The sequence below is a fragment of the Xiphias gladius genome, chromosome 7 (assembly GCF_016859285.1).
Source record: "Xiphias gladius isolate SHS-SW01 ecotype Sanya breed wild chromosome 7, ASM1685928v1, whole genome shotgun sequence".
In the NCBI taxonomy this organism is placed as follows: Eukaryota; Metazoa; Chordata; class Actinopteri; order Istiophoriformes; family Xiphiidae; genus Xiphias; species Xiphias gladius.
Genome location: NC_053406.1, coordinates 17890684 through 17914406, shown reverse-complemented (window position 1 = coordinate 17914406; position 23723 = coordinate 17890684). Strand labels below are relative to the sequence as shown.

At 41.6% G+C, this 23723-nt stretch overlaps 3 protein-coding genes across 7 annotated transcripts in view; 2 read left to right on the top strand and 1 right to left on the bottom strand.

Annotated features, from left to right (window-relative positions):
- Positions 1-2959: 2959 nt before the first annotated feature.
- mfsd1 (major facilitator superfamily domain containing 1) lies at positions 2960-16201 on the top strand. Of its 4 annotated transcripts, XR_005707722.1 has the most exons (18): positions 2960-3251; positions 3442-3494; positions 3852-3964; positions 4113-4155; positions 4336-4403; positions 4612-4720; positions 4863-4965; positions 5539-5637; positions 6008-6119; positions 7268-7324; positions 7810-7966; positions 9249-9346; positions 9483-9595; positions 9721-9768; positions 9991-10057; positions 13098-13203; positions 13451-13566; positions 16176-16201. XR_005707722.1 is itself a non-coding variant. In XM_040130296.1 (17 exons), the coding sequence occupies exons 1-17, from the start codon at positions 3083-3085 to the stop codon at positions 13508-13510; spliced, it is 1575 nt and encodes a 524-aa protein (XP_039986230.1). In that variant the 5' UTR covers positions 2960-3082; the 3' UTR covers positions 13511-13890. The 4 variants fall into 4 exon arrangements, 3 of the variants coding, with proteins under 3 accessions (XP_039986230.1, XP_039986231.1, XP_039986232.1); XM_040130296.1 differs by lacking the exon at positions 16176-16201 and having other exon boundaries at positions 13451-13890; XM_040130297.1 differs by lacking the exons at positions 13098-13203; positions 13451-13566; positions 16176-16201 and adding an exon at positions 11261-13091 and having other exon boundaries at positions 2961-3251.
- On the bottom strand, positions 14174-15431 carry LOC120791711 (P2Y purinoceptor 3-like). The gene has a single exon (XM_040130299.1). It carries the CDS (start codon positions 15317-15319, stop codon positions 14327-14329), a length of 993 nt encoding a protein of 330 aa, XP_039986233.1. The 5' UTR covers positions 15320-15431; the 3' UTR covers positions 14174-14326.
- Positions 15901-23723, top strand: part of schip1 (schwannomin interacting protein 1) — a 198348-nt gene continuing 190525 nt past the window's right edge. For both annotated transcript variants that reach the window (XM_040130291.1, XM_040130290.1), the window contains exons 1-4: positions 15901-15923; positions 16176-16269; positions 22983-23050; positions 23340-23426. In XM_040130291.1, the coding sequence (XP_039986225.1) occupies positions 15901-15923; positions 16176-16269; positions 22983-23050; positions 23340-23426 (272 nt within the window). The remainder of the gene's footprint in view (positions 15924-16175; positions 16270-22982; positions 23051-23339; positions 23427-23723) is intronic.

Here is a 23723-nt window from a genome sequence, read left to right as displayed (position 1 = left end):
TTTTTGTGCAACTGATCAGCAGGAGCTGCAGATTCAGCCATTCTCTGCCAAATCTAACAACACCCAGCAAGGCAGCAAGCATTTGAAAGTAGTGCATATAGCCTTTCACAATATTGCAGTACTGTCTGATTAACTTTTGGATTGAACAAAAGGAGAAAAAATATATAAAACTGGAATAAATTGACTTTGATGCAACACCTGAGGATGGGTTTCAGGGCATTCGCAAACTGGTTCTGCAGGATTAATGTCATCTCTCACCTGATTTACAATCGTGTCTGCATGTGGGTCTGATTAAAGTAATAATGAAATATGATCTTCCTCCATCCCACTCTCCGTCGGCTTCGGCAGAGGCTGATATTTGGGCAGGAAATTAATGAGGTACAGAGCGGTTGGAGCGGTGACTGCAGCCAGGGGAAGGACCGTTCGTCACCCTCAGATTAAATCCTCTGACAGATGACCCAGCAGTAGTAAATTATGAGAAATTCTATATGACATTCATGGAAATTAACTAAACCCTGGAGATAGTGTTACCTAGCGGTATGCACAGACACAAGTTGGAGACAGAAAAGAACCAGATAAATAGGGGGTAGGGTATGGAAGGTAGGGGCTGACAATTTCATATAACTGGAATTGTGTAGAGGACCTGATGAAACACGGTGGTACAGCTTACGTGTCAGAGAAACCTGTCAAGTCTACATGTCAGTGATGCCAATCAGCAGAGGATTATAAACTGTTTCATGTAAAGACACCCCAGAGAGATGGCTTTTAGGCAGCTTATTATAGCTTTAGACTCATGTAGGTCAAAAAAAGGTCATTTTCATCGTCCAATTGTTCAAACTTTCACTGAATAAAGAAGGATAAGACTGAACAGGCTTACCTCACTCTTCTCAAACACTTCAGCTGAAAAGAGGGGTGTACATTATAGATCATTACAGATACACAGCTTTAGTTTAAACTCAACCCGCAAACAGAGCTGGAACTCAAAATCATGTATGAACAAAGGTGGCCTTAACTTTGACATTCATATGAGTAAAGCAGAGAGGAAAAACCAGTCTGACAACATGTCCTGAAAATCTGCACTAACCAACACTGTTCACTGGGGGGCAAAAGAACCCTCAGAAAACCAGACAGACACCCAGCCTTATAGAGTTGTTATGGCTGAAATATGACTACTTACACATCTTGAAAATGCAGAGCAACATCATCATACCGTGAGAATCATCTCTCAGGCTGCCTGACAAATCCAAATCCAATCCACACGCTACTTGTCTGTCCTTTGTTGCGGGTAGCATAGAGTAGGCTCAGTGACTGCTGAAAATATCTGCTTGTTGCTGCTGAAAAGAGGGTAATGATAGCACTGACACAGAAGCATAGGGTAATGTACAGGCTGTCATACAAAAATAAAGCATTTTGCTTTAAAATTAAGGAGCAACCTAAAAGGCTAAATGAGGGTAAGAAGCTCGATAAACTTTAAATTTGGGTGATAATTCTCTGTAGGCTCATACTTCATATTACACATAAAAAGTGTTCAGAGAAAAAACTGGATAGATCAAAACTGTAACCGAAACAAATCTTTCTTTGCACTCTTTTAGAAAAAATGCATGGCTACAGAGCTGCATGGATATTTTATGTTTCAGCCTGTCCAATAGGCATCAAATTTTACAAACAATGGGCCAAGAGCTAACTTCTTTGTAACTCCACACCACCAGATTTTTTTCATCTTCAAACTTCACACATATCATTCAAACTGTGATTACTAACAGCCAATGGGGGGGGGGGGGGCTACAGACATGTTAACTGTTGGTAGTATGGCTGCAAAAGCCCCACAACTGGCAGTTACATAATAAAAATAAAATCCAATATTAACACAAACAAATCAGCCAATTGTAAAGGAGGTATACAAATACACAGCACAACAAAAGTAGCTAAATTAGACTGATTATCTGGTGTGACTATAAAGGTTACCACTGAGGCTAACCACTTCCGAAAAATGCGTGAACCCTCCCAAGTCAGAATAACACGTGTTTTTTCTGTTCTCCCCATTCTTCCGACATTGTGTGAATGCACCCCAGTCATAGCTGACTCAAGTTACATCACGTGAGGCAGTTTACCAGATTCTGCGTGGCTCCCTCTAGAGCCAAAAAGGTATACAACTTTTTTCAAATACAACCTGTAAACAGACTTTGATGTTTAAAATAACTGGCATTCCAGTGCCTAAACTGTTTAATCTCTGTCCCTGTATACCATTTCATTAACTCCTTTTAGCAGATCGAGGTATTTTTATGTCGATTTTTCTTATAATTACTAGATATAATCTCATAAAAGGGTATCAATAAATCATTTTCAAAACTCCATTTTTCCTGGTAAATGCAGTCTAATAACACACTCGAATTCTTTCATGTTTGTGACATAGGCTATTAACCTCTCATCATTCTGACCAAGTGAAGATCTTAATGAGTCAATCTACTCAGAAATCATTAAAATATCTGAGAGTTGAGGTTTTCGTCTTGCGCGCTCCAGTGAGGTGCCTGTTCTTCTTGGCGGGCACGCGCCGACATAAACACCGGCTCGTTAGGGATACAAGTTAGTGCCGCGTTCAGGCTCATGTCGTTTAAACCGTCAGTACGAGCGGCCGAGTGGGATGAACCGTTCACGTCAGCATCCGACTTGTAATTCCCATACAGAGATATCGGAAATGTTCGGGAACTGATACCGACGACTTCTCCCACATGTTGGCAAAATAAAATCCGATATGAACACTTCTTAACGTCAACTAATCTGGTTTCACTTAACGAACTATCTGCTACAAATACACAAAACAACAAAATAAGCTAATTTTGTAAAAAAAAAAAAAAAAAAAAATATTTGGTGTGACTGAGTAAGCACTGGGCACCTTGGGATAATTCATTAACACCCCCTTGCCGCAATAACGGATGTTTTAAAAACGTCCCATTCTGCCAACACTGCGTGAATGCAGCTTAACACCACATGAGATGCCTGGCGGGTCATATGATCTAGTGCCTACGTCTTCCTCGTTGCCGTCAACTATTTTTTTCCCTCCGCATCTCCCAAACAAACGAACATGGCGGATTACGAAGAGCGGCGGAGCTTGTTGGGAAATGAGAACGAGGGGTCGTTCGCCGACAGACGGACCGGTAGAGGACCCGGCAGACCGATGCCGGCCGTTTGCGACCCCAGCCACCTTCTCCACCGAGTGGTTGTCCTGGTATTCATGTGCTTCCTGGGATTCGGTGAGCAGTAGAAAGCCCCTACTTCCCTAAGCATCCTGGCGGTGTAGTGTGGAGATTTAACGTAAATTCAATAAGTTACATTTGTCTTAAAGAAAGCTCGTTGTGTTGTCACCCTGTGTGGATCATGTTACGTTAAAGAAATGCAATATCATTATGTCTGCAGTCTGTTAATGTAGTTGTTTTGTTACAGGAAGCTACTTTTGTTATGACAACCCGGCTGCCCTTCAAACTCAAGTCCAGCAGGTAATTCATTCTCCGCAAATTCAAAGTAATACACCAGGGCAATGTACCATAAATGCATCAGTTAACATTTATGCCAGGCTGAGACAAATGTCCCCATTTAGTGAAAATGTTTACACAAAAGACAGATTAGACTTCTGTATTTAGGGAAGCATGGGTGCGTAGAATACAATCTGCAAAAATAATCTAACCAGAACAGTCATATTACCCTATTCCTTCATGCTGCTATTGGAGGATTTTATTTCAAATCCATAGACTATACCCTGTTTTTCACACTTAGATTTGAATGGAAAAACTTAAAAGCGAAACAGATGAAGTGATCAACAACAGTCTGATATGTTTCCTCCCTGACGGTACCAGGATCTGAACCTGAACACTGCAAAGTTCATGCAGCTGTACGCCTGGTACTCCTGGCCCAATGTAGTTCTCTGCTTCTTTGGGGGTTTCCTGCTTGACAGGGTCTTTGGCATCAGGTAAAAAGACCAATAAGTCCCATCTATTGTGTGCAGTGTGTGTTTATTATGTATATTCACCATAAGTGAAAGTGAAAGCAAGTGAAAGTGTAGCTTTTATGCTTGTCAACTTGGTCAGTGTCATCTTTTATTGTTTTTTTTTTTATAGGCTGGGAACCATCATCTTTTCCCTCTTTGTCTGTATTGGACAGGTAGGTTTACTCTGAAATCTTGATGTGAAAGATATTCTATGAATAAGAGAGAATATAATTACCAAAATTGATATTCTATTTTTTTTTAAATTATCTATTTAAATAGGAATAAATGCATACAGAAAATGGATGGCAAGTAGATTGTTTTCTCTGGTGTATTTCTTTTCCACCTCTGCACAGATAATATTTGCTACTGGAGCTTTGGTAAATCATTTCTGGCTGATGGAACTTGGACGTTTTGTATTTGGGTAAAAAAAAAATAACTCTGTCATCTTGACACACATACTGTACTTTTCTCTTTCACAATCCCCAAAACCCACCCTGGTAAACCTGAACCTGCATTGAATGTCTAAATCTGAGCCAAGTGTTTTTATTTGGTCACAGACTTTCCACCCTAAAAGCACATTCAAATCTGACATTCAAGTTGGCCTTCCCTGTTTTTTTTTTCCTGCGTAGTACTGGAGGAGAGTCCTTGGCCGTGGCCCAGAACACGTATGCAGTCAACTGGTTTAAAGGAAAGGAGCTTAATCTGGTGTTTGGCCTTCAACTGAGCATGGCTCGCCTGGTGAGGACACTGCCAGTGGAACATGAAGCTACATGCTTTTAGATAGCGTGTTAATGCCTTTTCTTGACTTTACAAAATACTGTACATTGTCATTGATACAGTGAATTTACGTCAATTTACACTCCTCTCCACTCGTCTCAAGGGCAGCACAGTGAACATGAACATTATGGGCTGGGTGTACAGCAAAGTTGCCGACCTTGTTGGTTCTTCTGGCCACACCACACTAGGTGCATCGCTCATGATAGGTAAATGTTACACACCTGTGCTGTAGCTGGGAGTATGTGCCTCACTCACGGGGAAGACTTGAAATCGGCAAGCGTTAAACATTAAGACTCTGGTTACATGTGCTTCATCTTTGTCTGTGTTAGAGATACTAGATCCTCTCTCTGTAACTAATGATCTCAGATAACACAGCCAACAGAGACAGGGAGAAGTGGTATAGAGAACTAAAAGTGCTGCTGGCTGCAACAGATGAATCACAGGAGTTAAGAGAAGTGTGAGTTCTTGTAATTTTCTACAGCTACTTCTGAGTTAAGCTAAAAGTGCTTCCACTTTTTAGCACCCTGCAGTGGTGGGTTTTCTTTTATCATCTCTCTCCACTTCCACTGTTAGTTCAACTGTAATCTGACCCCTTGAGATAAATTCATACGGTCTATAGAATCAATAAGAAGTCATCAGGTGTCCTAATTTCAACTTCTGGATAATGTTATCACCAAAATACGACTAAAACTTACATTTCCTTACTTCCACATTTTTTTTCTGTCTCCTTCATATGTATTTATGTTTTACAGTTCTTTTTTTTCTTTCTTTTTCCTTAGCTGCTGTAACCTGCCTGTTTTCGCTAATCTGCGCCTTGGTGTTAGCATTCCTCGACAAAAGAGCAGAGAGGATCCTCCACAAGGAACAAGGCAATACAGGTAATGTATTCTAAGATTGTGTTTTTTTTTATCTTTTTGTTTTTCCTCTTTGACCCAACACCTGTCAATATCTACTAGAATGCCTCCAACAGACAGTTGCTGAATGCAAGAGAGTGTAGGGCCACACTTTGTTTTTGTTGTTATATACCTAAAATTGACTTTGTGTCTAGACAGTTCATTGGCTTCAGCACTTTCTCTGTTGTGGTGTGGTTACGGGGACAGTTCAGCTCAATATGTGGTATATTAGTGAACTTTTCCTTTAGAACTGACAGCTGCTTTTGTCAGACAAGCTGTTGTTTTTCTTTTACAGTTGTTGAAAGAAAACGATGGTCTCAGGCTGATCTGCATGTGTGTTTATTTTGCATATTAGGTGAAGTGATCAAGCTGACAGACGTGAAAGATTTCCCATTCCCCCTGTGGCTCATCTTCATTATTTGTGTGGGCTACTACGTTGCTATTTTCCCCTTTATTGGACTGGGACAGTGAGTACTGCATCAGAGCCATCTCTCTCTGACACGCACAGACAGTACTTGTACTTCTATATATGTTGGGACACTCATTGACATAATGCACTCCCTAGCGCCTTACCCTAACCTCAACAATGACAACAAAATGCCTAACCCCGACCCTTGATCAAACCCTAACCTAAACCTTATTCTAACCTGATCCCTACAACCAAGTCTTAACACTCAAACAGCCCTTTAAAGTTGTGAAGACCGACGACAATGTCCTCATTCCCAAGGTCTAAAACTTAAACTGGTCCTCACAAAGATAGGAGTACAAGTACACACAAAAGCCTTCCTCCAATGGTCTTTCGTGTGTCTTTATATCGCTTAAGTAATACTTAAGTAATGCAAGGGTTATCTGTTGGTACGTTTTGTCACTAAAAAATAAAACTGACAAATCCCATGATACGATCATCACTACCAATGCCTTTTCACTTCCTTACCCTGTCTATGGCACTCAGCCACATGCCCATTTTTTACTACTGAAGATGTAAACCTTTAAAAATGGATCACAAATATACAGTTTAATTTTTAAAAAGGCTAAGTAATTTCTTAAAACGACTGGGCACTGTAGATTATAGCAAACTTTAATCAAACAGGAGTAAATAGCATTAGGGACTATTTTCAGCTTTGGGTTAATACACTTATGGTGTCCTAGTGAATTGACTATATATGGCAGCAGGACGTTTGTGGTGTGGACTAAAGTGCCAATGTTCATGTAATGAAGGAACATGTCACCTACTTATGAAGGTGTATAAACATGATTCAACAGTGAAACCTCACAATGCTGCGCTGTCGTCAAATCACAAGGGAGGACTCAGAAATGGAAAGAGGTTTGACAAATGGGTTTGCAGTGAGAGAAACTAATTGACGCTATCAAATCCTGTATTTCCTTCACTGAAAGGCACTCTCAAATCACTTAGCAACTGACATGTTTTTTCCACAGAGGGTCAGTGCTTACAGAGCAAATAGCTCTTATACAAATGTGGCAGAAAACAATGTAAGACTGAGGGCTATCTGCTCCAGGAATCAGCTTGATTTCTCCTCCCCTCGAGGTCACATCAACATAAAGGCTAAGCGGCCCTCTCTACTGTTAATCCATCATCTTTTCTTTTTATTTACAGGGTGTTCTTCATTGAAAAATTCAACTTTTCCCCGGCTGAAGCCAGAGCTGTCAACAGGTAACTCAGCTCAGGTGTAAAAGTCCATTGAGACCAATCTACCTTAAGGGATTAACACTATTATAGTCTGCTGTTGCTGATGTATCTTGCATTTAGTTTGTGGTATACTCTTTTCTTTTCATTCCAATTGATTATCGGCCAAATTGCATTTCCAGTGCAGTAACAGAGGAATTTGATAGCTTAGAAATGTTCGGCCACTTGAAGCTGGGAACAAAGCAAAAGAAATAACTTGGCATTACACTTGCTAAGACTGATTTTTGCAGAGAGGTTGTCTCCATTCAGATTGCTGTCATTAAACTGAAACTAGAGGATCACACTCAGATTTTTATAAATTCTAGTTGTAAAGATCAGGCATATTTGATATATGAACCAGTGTTTCTAATTTATCAGTATTGTACTCTGGAATTTTCCTTCAAAGGATTTACATATGTTCAGTAAATATCTCCATAGCATTCACCTTTCATGCCTTTCTCTATCTTTCCCAGTATTGTGTACATCATCTCAGCCCCCGCATCTCCAGTTCTGGGCTTTATGGTTGATAAGACGGGGAGGAATGTGGTTTGGGTAATAATTGCCGTGGTCACCACACTTGCTGCTCACCTGATGCTGGCCTTCACCTTCTGGAACCCATGGATCGCCATGGTAATGCCCCTGGCAACCTTTTATACTCTACTCCCAACAAAATGTTTATCTTGTACATTCATTGACATGTGTAGGATGAATTGAATGAATGAACTGTGTTATTAGCAAGTGTCAGTTTGCTACATTGGATTCTACGTCTGTAAGGTTAATGGCATACAAGGTAGATGGAGGAGCTGTTAGTCGCAGTGGTTGTGGACTGGATACAAGCTCCTTGAAACTCAAAGTGAATTTGAAGTAGTTGTTGAATTTTTGTCCTACTTGTAGTTTCAAACACATTGATTTTTTTTTTTTTTTTTTGTTTGTTTGTTTTGTTTGTTTGTTCAAAGACATAATTTGTTATAATTTGGCATGTACCTCCGGTCTCAGTTGGTAGGGATAATAGAAGTTTGCATAAGAAGACATTAATCTAGAGATCATCTTACGATGGGATCACACCAGCTGCAACGCCCGTCAACATGTTGACATTCTGACCCATGAGGACTCAGTGGTAATTAATACATGATTACTCAGTACACATGGGTCGGACCACACCCATCTTCGAACTCAGCCTTCATTTAGATCTTAACCACACACCTGTAGAGTTCTGTGATTGTATCTTGCACAGTTGTGATGCTGTTGCGGTGACAAAATCTGTCCACAGAAAGACAGACAGACATGTAAACACCTGCCAAAGCACTGAAAACTGCCTCTTCGATAGTTCCCGCTACTGTAGCTCTCTGCAGGACCACATTTTGCCATGATGACACACACATGCAAGGTGAAAACAACAACAGCCACGCTGTCACGACTGGTAGACACATTTTTTTTTTTGCTGCAAGCTCCTGAAAACTTAGCTTCAAATCCATCATTATTTTTTTTTAACATTTAATATTCATGACTAAGTAAGCAACAATCAAACTTTTAGGTATTATTTGTTAAGAATTTAACCACCAATGTGACATAACCTTTTTTTTCTAACTAAACCCTGCCCACTTCATACCGGTGAAAAGAATTCAGAGGAAAAAAATAAAACAGAAATCTCAAATATTTAATAACCACAGCTGTTCTTTGGTAGAAAATAGTGTGTGAATGTAGGACCCTATCACTCTTAATCAGTAGCACAACGCCATCATACATTTCTATTGAACCATTCCTCCACTTCCACAATAGGATGTTTAATGCATATTCTCATATTTTCACATACAATATACAAGCTATGTTACACCTTACCATGGAATTCTGTGGAGAGCCTGGGGACATCTAAAGTAATGTGAGAGGATGTGTTTGCTTGCTTGTTTTCCAGTCCCTGTTGGGTGTCTCCTACTCTTTACTGGCCTGTGCACTGTGGCCCATGGTGGCCTTTGTGGTGCCTGAGCATCAGCTGGGGACGGCCTATGGCTTGTGCGTATCCTCTATTACATTGTTATGACTCACATTATACATATTCTGCTTGTTTGATCCATCTGCCAACAGATGATTATTTCTGTTTTTGTTTTTTCATCAACACCGATGTTTACATTCTGCCTTCATCCACCAGCATGCAGTCGATCCAGAACCTGGGACTTGCTCTCATTGCCATGGCAGCAGGAACCATCCTAGACACCAGAGGATACCTGGTTCTGGAAGTGTTTTTCTGCGCCTGCATTTGCGGTCAGTATTTTCTGTCCCGTTTGTGTGAGTTTTTAACGTTACAGTCTTTCAAACTCCTGTTAGACACTTCTGAGTTGACATTGTCAGTGATTTTTCACATTGTTTTTCCCATGTCTTTCTTGCAGTTGCACTGATAGCAGTGGTGATGCTGTACTTTGTGGATTATCTCAGAGGTAAGGGAAGACTGGAGCCTTGAACTCCTTCTGCTGCTTCTGTCACTCCTCCTCCTCCCCTCGCAAATATTGTCTCAGATTTTTTTTATCACAGCCTACCCCCTCTTCTTCATTTTCTCATGTGGCATTCTTTACTTTACTTTGTTACTATCAAGCATAACCGTGTCCTTACCGCCAGACTCACTCACTTATTAATCTCTCCATCTCCCTCTCCTGCTCCAGGAGGAGATTTGAACCAGTCAGCTGCAGTCAGAGCCAGACTTCAGAAAGAAGCCACTTCAGATGCAGAGTGAGTAGCTTTGACTCTTCACCCTCCATCACTGCTTTTCCACCCACTTACCCAACAATTACACAAGCATCTCAGAAGCATAGTAAACACCCCACTCATAAAATCAAGGGACACAAGCATATTTTGGATCGGAACTCTTGCAGGAGCTCCTGTGCTAATTTACTGGATGTGTCCTTAGCTTAACCTGCTTCAGTTAATTTAATCCAAATCCACAGCAATTGGTATATTTTCTTTGCCATTCAAGTCTGAGTGTCCAGTTAGATAAAAATAAACACTTCAATGGATTGAGCGTGGTTTTCAATGTGATAGTTATAGTCAATGTAAATGTTTCCTTATTCAGTGATTTTCAAATGATGCTTTTATGGATTTGGTCTTTGATCCCATTTTCTACACTCTAACCACATGACACACATTTTGCAGAATTGCAGAATCCTGCTTCGTGTTACTGCATAACCAGAACTCCTAGTTTTAATAGTTTACAAAGTTCAGGAGTATAAAGAGGTGATGAATCATGTGATTTCTGAGGGGTTGTTACAGCAAAACTGCTCATGGCACCTCTGGTAATAAGGTACAGTGTGTCAATTATCACTGTCAATTTTAATTTCTTTCAAAGTACTCATATTTGAAGATAAATAATCTATTGTGATGTTTTGGTCCTGGTTCATGTATGGTTCCCCGTAACTTATGACAAACACATTGTAATCATTAGTAATGTGGACTAAAAGGGAACTCTTTCCTTGGACAGTTTTGATGGCCATGTGTTATCAGCGCTACATGTACCAGCAGGTGAAAATCAAAAGAAATTTTAATTTTGTGACTAAAAATTAGCAAGGCCGTTTCACTTTCCTTTGCTTAAGGACTTTACTTGTCGTCCGGCAAGGTGGCTGTTTCTGTAAAACAGACTTTCACAGAAACAGCAAGACTTTGTTTATCGCAGCATGGAGGAAATGGTTTTTATACTGGCTTACCAAATGGGCACATTTATTTAGGTTACAGCTGTCAGTTTCCTATGTACAGGCTTGCTGATGTCAATAGCACACCACCTGTGGTTGGCTTGTCTTGTCTTTGCAACATAAGAACAAACCACAAAAATCCGTTTCTGTGTATCTCTCCACTAATCTGTCTAATCTATAATACATTATATATGGCTTATGCTGGCTGACTTAATATTTTCCGATTCGTGCTCTAATTGATATTTTCCAGATGATGATGATGAGGGGAACACACATGGTCCTGGGCTTCAGAGCCAGCAGGCTGCACTGTCCACCCCAAAGCTGTCAATCAACTGCCAATGGGGCGGGACTGCACTACTGACTCCGCCCAGTGCTGTCATCTGTGGCTCTTCCCACCAGAACTGACTGTCTGGCCCTGGCTATTATAATCCTGTATTAATAGCGGATTTCATCCCTCTCAGGACGCTGACAAATTGCAAATCCCAGTTTGGACACAGTGACACTGACTTTATTTCTACCTGTATTCACTCTCCACTGACTCCTGTGTGTGTCAAACTTCAGCAGGAGGTTTCGTCATTTACAGAAGAAAGTTAAGATGCTTGAAATGGTTTAAAACATTTAAATGTCAAATGAGACTCATATCCTGGGGTAAGGTGCCTATATCACTGATAGATAGTGCTTGATTTTATGGCATGCTAATGCAACTCATAATATAGGGTTCCTATATTAATTCAATTGTTTTTATATGTACATATGAATAACTTTTGGATATTTTTAAATGTTTTTTTTATATGTTTCTTTTTACAAATTGTTTTCAGCAGGACTGTGTTACTTGCCTTACTTACAGACAACTCAGCAGTTCATTTATGTACATATCATTTCTCAGCATTCACATTAATTGCCAACCTTCCTTCCAAACCTTCCCCCCAAATCTTCCGTACTGGACTCTCCGTAGGCAGACTGAGTTCATATTTTAATCATATGCCTCATTGACCTTTTATGGTGGATAATCTCACAAAGAGCAAAGCTCTTTAGTGTTTAAATTTTTATTGCTCAGTTCTTTTATTTCTTAATTCCTTTATCTTCTCTGGTTTCGGGAGTTCATAAAAATTTATTTTCTGTCACATCAAATGATACATAACTTTAGTGATAAGAAAGATAAAAAGACAAAGGCACACTTTTGAGTGCACTTAATGATATGCAAAGTTTCAACTTTTTACAAACTGTTTTATTAATGTGACCTTTTAAAGAATCAGTTCCACATACAAGCAATGTTTAGTAGATTGTGTTTTGCTCGTTTATCAAGATCAGGTAATTGACTTGTTGTAAGCACTGTCCCAAATTGTTTCTTGCTTCATCTGAGCAGTGTGAACAAACCATCATGAACTCTGCTTAACTCTCACCATTCCAGTTATCTGGAAAGAGATTTGTCTCCCTGTGTTTTTATCAGGGGCGCAGACTGTGGATGATTAACATTCACTACCTCAGTTGGGCAAATGAGTCCCAATCATAGTCTTGACAGAACAGTCAACATATTTAAGACAGCAGTCAGTAGCATAAAGATAAAATGTTGTGATTGCACATTAAAATGACCACTATGTCACTGTGTCACAGCCAGAAACATGCTGCTCTCTTCACGGGACACTGATTTGCACTACGATGCTATGACAGCTGTGCAGTCTTTGTTTACTGGAGAATATTTGTGTTAAATTACCAGGTGTTAACTGTTACTGATCTATGTAGAGGATCAATTGTGCAATCAAAGAGGAAAAGTCACTTTAAAAAAAAAAACCAAACAAACACTTGAAGTATATTTGTAGAACCAATTCACATTTGATACCAGATTGTTCATGGAACAGTTAATTTAATTAAACACAAATTATTTGAAAGCATTGGAATCCTCTGTTATTGTACTACTTTGTTTCTGCGGTAGGTTTTATTACAAACACCTATGGTAATAACGTTTGTTCTCAGCCTTTGGCAACAGGCTGTGGGTGATTAATCCTTACGGTAACATTTACATAATTGTGCTCATGTTAGTGTTGGGTGTAGAGATGATAAAGATGACCAAATTATTATTCCTGCAGGACTAAAATGCGGCCCAGTAGGCTGTCAGAGGGTGAGCTGGCTAGACTAGCACCCATGTCTGCTTTTGGCCTACGCAACCGCTACCTCTCCAGGCTGGGTGCACAGGTATGCATGCACACACACGGGCAGACACGCACACACCATTTATGATTAAATACAATTCAAATAGAAATCCATTTATTAATTAGTTCGGCTTCCAATCTCGACACTGGCAATACATTTGTTTTTTAATAAAAGGGCAGGAGGGCTGGTTTTACTGCAACAGCACCAATTAGACACGAGTAACTCTTACGCTGAAAATGCGGTATGTTTTTCCTCTTTACTCGATCTGTGTTGTCCTCTGTACTCTCAGCTCCCAGACCACTGCTCTACTCATCTGTCATCACTTGCCCACAGGAGTGTTCTGAAATGATGTCCTTCATCCAGCTGTCTGCTCCTCCGACACTGGAGCTCTGTGGCTCCAGACAAGTATGCACTAAAAAAAAAACGAGGATGCTCGCAAAGCGTCCCTTTTTGAACAAGATACTGTAGCACTTTTTTTTTTACCTTCAAGGTATTTTTAGCCTTCACATGACTGACTGTTGTTCTGGGTATTTAGACGGGTGCCTCTGACTTTAAATATTATCACCATAAGGAATATTTCTGAACCTATCTTAAGTTTTGTTTTGCCCCCCCCCCCACACTTGAGGTTTTGTGCCTCTCACAGAAAACCACAGAAAAGAAAAAAAAGTGTGTGTGTGTGTGTGTGCGTGTGCGCGCGCGTGTGTGTGTGTGTTTAATTAAAAAAAAAAATCATAAAACTGATGCTTTATTTGCCTGGATGCTGTCTTAGGGTCTGTTTTAGAGACTCAACCCTCTGCATACAACAGAGGGCAGTAATTCCCACATGTTTAATATCACTTCTGGCAACAGTATCACTGCCTTTAAATAACCGCCTTCGGCAGATCCTCGCATTTGCAGGATCGGTTCCTTGCTTTGGTTGGTCCTCCGGGTTTTATGGGTTACAGTAAGTTACTAGACTATAATGTACAAAAAGGATGCCTCACGAGACAGGGACTTCTGTGACCTGTTGCATGTTCCCAATACATATTCTTATGTCTAAAATAATAAAAAGACTTATTAAACACGGCTTGTAGCCAGTGCTGGCACAGTCCTTACTGTCATTACTGTCCACTGACTCATGCTAAAAGTCACCGTATGGACTGATGAGTCCTCCGAAGGACGCTCGCTACCCTCCGGACCTGTGCGTGCTGCCCACGTCCACCAGACACACGCTGGGCTGCACTCTCTTCTTCCTCCTGCACAGCCAGGCCCGGAGCTTCTGGCGGCCCCAGTGGAAACCCCAGAAGTAGAGGAGAGGATTTGAGCAGCAGTTAAAACTGACCACCGGCTTCCAGACTTTGTAGGAGATCATGACCACGTTGAGCAGGTGACAGTCTCCGGGCATATAGACCCTCACGAACAAGTAGACGGTGCGAGTAATGTGGTAAGGCACGAAGCACACCACAAACATGAGACACACGGCAGAGAGTGTGTACAGGGACTTGTTACGCATACGAGCTGTCCTGGGATTGGACGTGCCGTAGGCGGCCCTGCAATAAAGCACCTTCATCATGGAGCAGTAACAGGAGACAACGACGAGGAATGGGGTCAGGAAACCCACTATGGCTAAGAACAGCCCATAGGGGAAGTAAATGCTGAATTGCTTAGGGTCTGTCATTTCAAAGCACACGGTCATGTTGTTGATCACACCCGTGTGCGCAAAGACCAGCGTGGGCAAAATCTCCGCGGTGGCCAGGACCCAAACCGAGCCCGACGCAAAGAGGGCGAGTTTCTTGGTCCTGAGGCGCACGGCGGCGATCGGGAAGCACACCCCGAGGAAACGGTGCACGCTGACGCAGGCGAGGAACATCATGCTGCAGTGGAGGTTGACGAAGAAGAAGAATCTGACGGCCTTGCAGATGACGTTGCCGAAGGGCCACAGGTCTCCCATTGCATTGCTGATGATGAGAGGGGGCAAGGCCAGCACGTAGAGAAGATCCGCCACGGCGAGGTTGGTCATGTAGATCGCCGTGCTGCTCCAGCGGCGCGTCCGGCAGCACACACACCACAGCAGGGCGCCGTTTAAACCCAGCCCCAGCAAAAACACAAGGCTGTAGGAAACTGGTAGAAGGATCCTTTTGTAGTAGTCAGTCACCGGGCAAATATGGAAGTCCTCCATTCATAAGACACACTCGGAGGGTTTGATGGTTGAGAAACCTACCCACAGAACACAATCTGATCACCTGCTAAATGGGCGAGCCCTCCTTACACCTCACCTGCCCGCAGCACACCTGACTGCCGAATAAGGGCGACGTGTGCTTCGTTTAAAAAAAGAAAAAAAAGGAAAAAAACCAAATGCAGGTGTTTGTTCAACTTGTGCCTCCCCCCCGTTCCCAGCCCGCACCTGTGTAATGCAGGCCATTGTAACGCCATATCTACGCTAAGAGCAAACAGATTGGCACATCGCGAGGCATTTCAAAAGCCTGGCACAATGGGCTGAGATACTGTAGTACGCGATTGCCCTTCCCCGGAGAGAAGGCGTGCAGATAATTAATGCTGCGATTAAAGCCGATTGCCAAGTTATACGACAGCGTCAACACACGCGCGGACGGCGCTGTGTCAAAAAAAAAAAAAAAAAAACGCGCACACGCTCAGCCTCCCATTGGCTGCGAGAATTTCCCAAGTCTGGCTTCTCCCCGGCTGCTCCCGACTCTTAAGTGCTCGCCTCATCTCTGCCCGACCGCCGAGGGAGAGCTCGCCATGCTGAGGAACGGCTCGCACAGGTTAGTGATCCCACCCGATCGGCCCATCTCGGTCACACATGTAAGGCAGCGGCGTTTCGTCTGGGATGCATGACGGGCTCCAGCCCGAGTCCTGCCTCGACACGCGCCGATGAGTGGCTAGAAATCCTCGCGTCGCGCTACTCTCTGCAGCAGGACAGAGGGGGGGCACAGCAGATGTCATATTGGGAGAGTTTTTTTGTTGTTTTTTTGTGTGTGTGTGTGTGTGTCTGAACTTGAGCGGTGTCCTTCCAGAAGCATGCACCAGGGAGAGGAGGCGAGGCTGCGCAGCGGGAGTCTGGCCGTGGCTCGGGAGAGGAAACACCTTGCCCTGTGCATTAATAACCAGGTAAGAGGCGTTCTGAAGACAGGGCAATACACAGTGTCTCAGAGTACATGGCATTAGTCTAAACTGGTTTGTATATATTCCTCTGCCTCTCTGGGAAAATATTGCTAGTAGATGATTGCACCTTGTGACATTTCAACAATGATGTAATTCACTTTCTTTCTTTTTTTTTTTTGGAGCAGGAAGTTGACCCTTACACTGTTCAGTAGCAAAGACTCTCTCAAGAGAAAAAATAAGAACACAGTCCTTACGAACATCTATTTTAAAAGCTATACCACAATGTTTAGGGGACTCTTCCTCAGTGGGTTACAGCAGAGAAGTATCAGCACCATGGACAGTGAAAACCTACTGTGTCACCCTTTGCAAAACTACAGTAAATCTCCCTCCCTCCCTCCTTGTAGTAACCCTAATTTCTCTGAATTTTCCTTCCCCTTATTCACCCATTCAAATGGCACAGTCTGCCGAATTCAGTTTGGTTTGGGAAATGGCTTCTTTATGTTGGCTTGAGGCCACCTAGAGATTTTTTTGTCATGGCAGCAGCTCAAAAGGTCTCATTAATACTAGATATTGTATCTCCCGCCGTAAACGATTTCTTTTTCAGCGGGGAATAGGGACGGCATAGCTGAAGTGTTCAGATGCCAGAGGAGGTATGCCCTCCTCCTCAAGGGGGAAGAGCTCATGTATAGGGAAAATACAGAAACTCTGACAGTTGGTTTGAAGAAAGTGGTTGTTGTAATTGAGTTCACAATGTAAATCAGTTTTGTTTGAATTATCTTTAACAGAAGTATGCAGTGTTTCCTTTATGTGCTTCGGCGAGTGTAGGTGCACAAGTTCACCTGGTTGAATTGAGCCTCTGAATATTTAATGCCAGTGATGTAGTGTTGCGCATTATCGGCGGCTGGGGGTATTGACAAGTGAGCTCTGAAAGCGCTGTTCCATCACAGCTTCCGACTTTCTCTGCAGTATATTATAATGGTGCAGCCCTCAAAGACAGACAGACACACACACACACACACACACACACACACACACACACACACACACAATCACAGATAATCTTGTTCATTGCATGTTCCCCTGAACTTTCTCATTTTGACTCCAGATTTGTTCCAATCTGTTTCCACTGCACCACCTGACAGTTAGATTTCATGATCACTTTCCAAAAAATGACATTTCCAAATTGATCTAGCTTAACACTGTGAGATGCCATGTCAGAGGAGGCTCATATAAGACTGGTGAGGAAGACGAGAGGAAGCTGGGTGAAGGACTAACCAGTAATTGATGTGTGAAATATGAGTAGGGACAGAAATGCAGGTTATTGGATATGGAGGCGGCTGCTGTGTCTGTGTGAGTGATTCAGATTCATTGCCGAGGCATGAACCCCCTGAGAAACACATTAATCTATCCAGCCATTACCCCGTAATCAATGGGACAGCAGAATTTTACGGCCACAGGTCCATGTTGTTAACCATTTCACACAGAGTTTATTTAAACAGCATGCCAAGGGTGGGTGGGGGGGCACATTTAATGGGGTTAAGCATGAAATATACAGTACATGTGACATTGTTGACACAGCACTTGCAGCTGGAATCTTGAAATCATTCATCTGTGTCAGTATCATGCATGAAGCCCCTTGTTGCTCCTAATTAAATGAAAACCAGCCTGCCACCTTCGTAATGAAGTTGTGTTCGTGCTCAACAGGAGCAGAGAGCCGACATACATGTGTGCCATTCAGACACTGTATCACAGGACAGGGCAGCATCATCTCAACAACACAAACTGTGGGAGTCAGATACAGCCTTCTCTATTATATAGAAGGATGTACAGAGTGGGAGTGTGGTGCCGGGGAAGGGTGTCATATTTCAGAAGTGCATTATCGTCTCTCCCCCAGTGGGACGGAGCTGTGCTGAGTGCTATTTGTGCCAGCTCACTCAAACGCTCCGCAATTGAGTCGTAATAACCTGCGCGGGAGCGAGATGAGCCTGCATACTGACAGATAGCTGTCTCTTGGCCCGCCACGGCCATACGACAAAGAAATATATATCCTGTGTGTGTGTGTCTGTCTGTGTGTGCATGTGTGCTCTGGTTCATTGCCACATGAAAAATAAAAATGCGTCTTTTCTTTCTGTAACATGCACAATAACTCCTAAAAAAACGTAGACAAAAAAGGCAACCATGCATCCCCGTGCACACACTCTCCTGTAAGTTTTGTAGTCATTGTCATTCGTTTCAATTACCATGTCTTGGTTTGGGTCTGAATGAGTGAGCCTAGTCTTTGATCACTGAAAGAAAGCCCCCTCACCGATGTTGGGCGTATGCGTGTGTGTGTGTGTGTGTGTGTGTGAGTGTGTGAACATGCTCTCACTCCCCTCCTCACAATATGTTAACCGGAGCAGCTCTCTACTGGTTAATAGTAGCAGGGGAACTAGTCCCAAGCTCTTCATTTTGCATTTTGATTGACTGTGTGATCATTTTCTCACTCTCATACCTCTTTCATCTCTAGCCTTCATACCTCACACACCTCCACTTCTCGGGACGCCTTTTTCTCCTTTTCGATTTTAGAGTAATCTTGTGGCCTCCTCCTTCCTTATTGATACCCTCTTGTGTCCCTCATTGTACATCCCAGGCTTGCATTTTCCATGCTCTTTAACATTCTTCTCTGCAGTACCATCGGCTCAGCACACGTATGTTGGCAGACTCATATTTTATGTCTTCTGTATGCATCAGTTAGCCAAAATAGGCAGAAAATTAATCAATAATGATTTTGGTAATGGATCAGTCATTATTATCAAGCAGAAATGCCAAGCATGTGCCTGTTCCAGCTTCTCACGTGAGGATTTGCTTCTTTTCTGTTTTTTATATCATTGTCATTTGAATACTTTTGGGCTGTTGCCAGACGAAACAAGCATTTTAATTACATTTTTTTGGATTTTCTAGATAAAACCATTATTTAAAAAAAAAATCAAAATATGAATTGATAATGAATACAATTAAAAGAGCAGCCCTAGTTTTGGTCATACCTATAAAACCTGTGTATGGCTCCAAAACGAAATAGGTCTGTCTGTATTTGAAGAACAGCTTAATTATAGATATGAAATTAACCTCACATCTGTATGGGTGCATGATGTAAGGCTCCTTGGTGTCGCTGTTCCTTTCTCTGTGCCTTCTAGGTCAGTTTACAACGCCTGCTCCAGCCTGGGATTGATGGCTGTGTAACCGCAGAGTCCTGGGTACTGTGTGAATGTATAGGTCTCTACACACTGTTATCTGATCAACATGAAACTGCTCTCTCACTGCAGTTTCACTCCGTGCAAGTTTATCACTTTGATTCTTTGTCAATTCATGCCTCCAAACCTGAGTGTCTTTTTCTTTCTCTCTCTTGCTTTTGTTACCTACCTCTCTCCTCAAATAGGGTTTAAAGGTAAAAAATTACATAAACCCATCCATTTCCCTCAGTACAAAAATACTTGGTTGAGCCAATAGCCATAACACTAATAGAAAATAGCATTTCAAATCTTGTAATCATATGAACACATCAATAACACCTACATCTCTCAGTGGGCTCTTTTTGTACTCAGGGTCTCAGGCAAAAGAGTAAATGTTGACTTCCATATTACTCCTTGCACGCACTGCCCATGTAAATTGATTTCCGATGTTGCGATTAACGAGCATCTCCACTGGTACAGCCCTTCTCCTGATTGGACATTTCCCCAGGCTGATCGGCAACTCGAGCTGCGCCTAAACAGCCAATAGTCTGATGCAGATGTTTCAGCGCATCACCACACTGCAATCAAATCCTCTGAGATCAGATTGGTGTGTGTGTGTGTGTGTGTGTGTGCGTGTGTGTTTACATGCGGTTGTGTGTGTCAGTATGTGTGCATGCGGTCATGTTCACTCTCTTAGTGCATTCATGTTTGTGTCGTTGTTCATGTGCTTATATGTGTGTGGGGGTTATATCACTGAGAGACCACACTGGTCTGAAGGGCACAAAGAGTTGGTGAGAGATGCGTGTGTGTGTGTGTGTGTGTGTGTGTGTGTTTTAGTGTGAACATTGTGCTATGCCTGCCATCAATCTCTGTGATAGAACTAGGACTCTGAGAAATTATGATTTTAATAACTCATCAATTAGAGGGGGGGGCTTTCTGCTCTGTGCTGCTGTTCCATCTCCCCTTCCTTCTTCTTTTCTTCCCTTCTCTCATTTTTTATCTGTCAACCCTCACCTTCCCTAGCTTTTCAGTTTATCGATTGCCCTTATTTTGATATTGAAAATGATGTGATTAAGCTGTTTACATGCCCGGCAGAACACAGTTCTGTTAATATCCCTGTTTTTATGCAATCATGTATTTAGTTATTGATTTCAAAGATTTTCATGTAACCTATAGCTTACATGTAATGTGTTTCTCCTGTCAGCTGGAGTTGTATTGCTACCTTGGTATTTCTCTTGCTCTCATATAATTTTAAGTCATTTTATCTGGTCCAGAGACCCAAGAAATTTCAGTTGGTTGTAAACACACAAAAGATAGCAGCTGTGTTTAAAAAAAAAAAAAAAAAAAAAGAAAAAAGAGAAAAAGGAAAAAAAGACCTACACAAGGTGCTGTATCAAGCAGGTGCTATGATCTTTGAAAACTCAAAGGAATAGTAAAATTTCCATAATGAAACTTTTACTATGATTAATGTTTTACTCATGGTATTAATTCTGTTAATGTTCAATCATGTAGTGTAACTAAATAATTGATCATGATAATGTCATTAAGATGTATTACTATGGCTTTTAATTACAGATTTTTTTTCCATTTTAGCATTTTCCCCTAAATGTATTTTAATTTCATAATTTCATAATATAAAGCTCTTGTCTGTAAAAATCTATTTTAACACATTCATTTCGTAATTTGTCATGGATTCTTATTTTAACTTGAGTATCAGGATGGAGTCTGCAGTTAATACAGCACTGTAGTCAACTCAAAACCTTATTTTAAGGTTTCAAAATATGGTTTTATTTTAAAACCTTATTGGCCTTTTGCCTGGCATCCTGATCACTTAATCCCTACTAGCTTCACTGAGAGGAATAGCAAGAACATTGAGAACTGAATGCAGCTTTAGTGCTCAGTGTCTGGACAACGTGTTGCATAACCATCATAACATAAGCTTATAGATTCACACACATACACCAGGTGAGAAATAATGTATGGTGGCATAATATTTTGCACTAATTGTGATTCCCAAAGAGTGCAGTTTTTCTGAATGCATTTAATGCCAGAGGGTACAATTATATAATTCTTTAATACTGTGAACTGTCAAAGATATTAACTGAAAATTTTGACAAGCTAGTTGAATTAAAATTAATAGTTTAACAAAATGTTTGTCAATTTGTGTTATGATGTTTAAATTGGGGTTTGTGATTGGAGACTGGAGCAGTTGGAGTATGCCAAGCCAACTAAGTTCAAACATTTGCTCCCAATGTTTATGGAGACATTCCCATCTAGAGAGAAGAAGGGTGAAGTTTGAGAACATAGGGTTTTTTTTTTCAAATTTTATGCTTAAGCTTGCATCAGTTGTTTTTTTGTTTTGTTTTTTTGTTTGCTTTTTTTTGGCCACTTGGGGGCCATGGCTAACTTGTCATTCAGCAAATATGAAGCATCATTAGCTTTTATTGCGAGTCTTGTGTCAGTCCAGGCTGATGAATACAAATCCAATACTCACTCTCCATTTAGCTCTGTTTTGGTCTTCACCAGCTCTTATGTGGCTCTATAGCTGGTATATGCTCCACTATGTTCACCAGCTGTTCACTCATTTTGTTTGATTTGCTGTTTGGTGCTAAACAGGCAGTGCACAGTAGGTTCATCAGAGCTTTTTCCTTTTAAAGCAGCTGTCTGCTGCAGCTGGGAGTGAGGAGACCAGAGTGGTGAGACCAGTGAAAGAGATAAACAGTGAAGTTGTGTGCCATAAAACAAAAACAATTAGCTGGAAAACACCAAAATATTCCATAAAGCTGAGAAGAACTACAGCGTCAGTTGATATTTTGTCGCTTCATTACTACGAGGGTCACCTTTCTCATTACATGTAGCCCACTATAATCATTTGCTTCGGTATCGTACTGTTCTGTGAGCTGAATGTATTCTCGCACCGCTGATGCAGTCACAGTCGCACAGACACAAACGCGAACAAATACTCACAGCTTGCACCCCGCTGGCTATCAGAGAGAGATGGGTGAATACCAGAGATGGAGTGGAGCTGCTTTGCTGCTTGGGGAGCACATCCATCTGCCTAGTCCCATTGAGCTTTATGGCAGTGGCCCCAGAGCTGTCTCAGATGGGCCTCACCCCATGGCCCGCAGCCGGTGTCTGGCTGTTTGGCACCTGCAGAGCATACACATGCTGTCATGCATCGGCAATAGCATAGCAGTTGTTTTTTCCCTGCCGCTTTGCGTGTATGATTATTTATGCCTTTGTTAACAGACCCAGACATGCTGCCACTCTTAAGGTTAATAAACAGATAACAGAAACAAATGACAAAAAGAGCTGTTTTCCTCTGTTTTGGCCTAGTTATGCAGCTATGCCAGACAGACAGTATGCGTGGGTGGAGAAGCAGCTACACATACACCAAATTCTGCAGGTTTTTTTTATTGTATCTTATCAAAGCACAGATCATCCTGTATCATATCACTGGCATAGAGAATTATAAACCTTGTTGACATATTGGTGCTATCTACTGCGCAGGAGGAAGTGAAGAGGTATCATCGTTACTGCAACCACAGCGGAGGGCAAGCCGTTGTGAAGGTGGAGAGGTAAGCCACTACACAGTAGTGTACCTACTGTTCCATGGGAAAAAAATCCTTATATTTTATGGACAGCACTCAATCTGCAATGAATGGATGCTATACTGTTATGTAAAGCCCCTATTCTAAAAGACCCCTCTTTTGCCATAACAATGCCTTATTTTATATTGGGAAGTCCTCACTGTTGCTCATTTTCGCGTAACTTCCAATATTATCTGAAATATTAATTCATTAATTTGTACCATACAGAATGAGTTGAAACGTGAAGAGGGTGCTTTTTTTGTTGTTTTCTTCATAGAAACCATCCTTATAGGAGCGAGGAGGAGGATGACAATAGCCCTCATCGCCGTGAACAGCAACAGCACCTGGAGATCAAGGCTATTGTGTGAGTATCACCTGTGGCTTATTTTTGTAGGTCTATGATTGTTTTTTCAGAATATCTGTGTTTATTTTCTACATTTTTAATTAGTTTTACACATCCCGCCCACATTACCTATGACCTTTAAAGTGCATTATATTTGTTGTGTGTTAGAGATCAATTTCCGTGTCGCTTTAATTCAATCTTACCTCTGATTAAGTTTTGGAGTCAGGGTCAAAGTGTGTGAGTGCATGAACCCTCGTAGACTAACACCATTTTACTTAAACACTGACCCACGGTTTTATAGATGTAACAGGGAAAGAC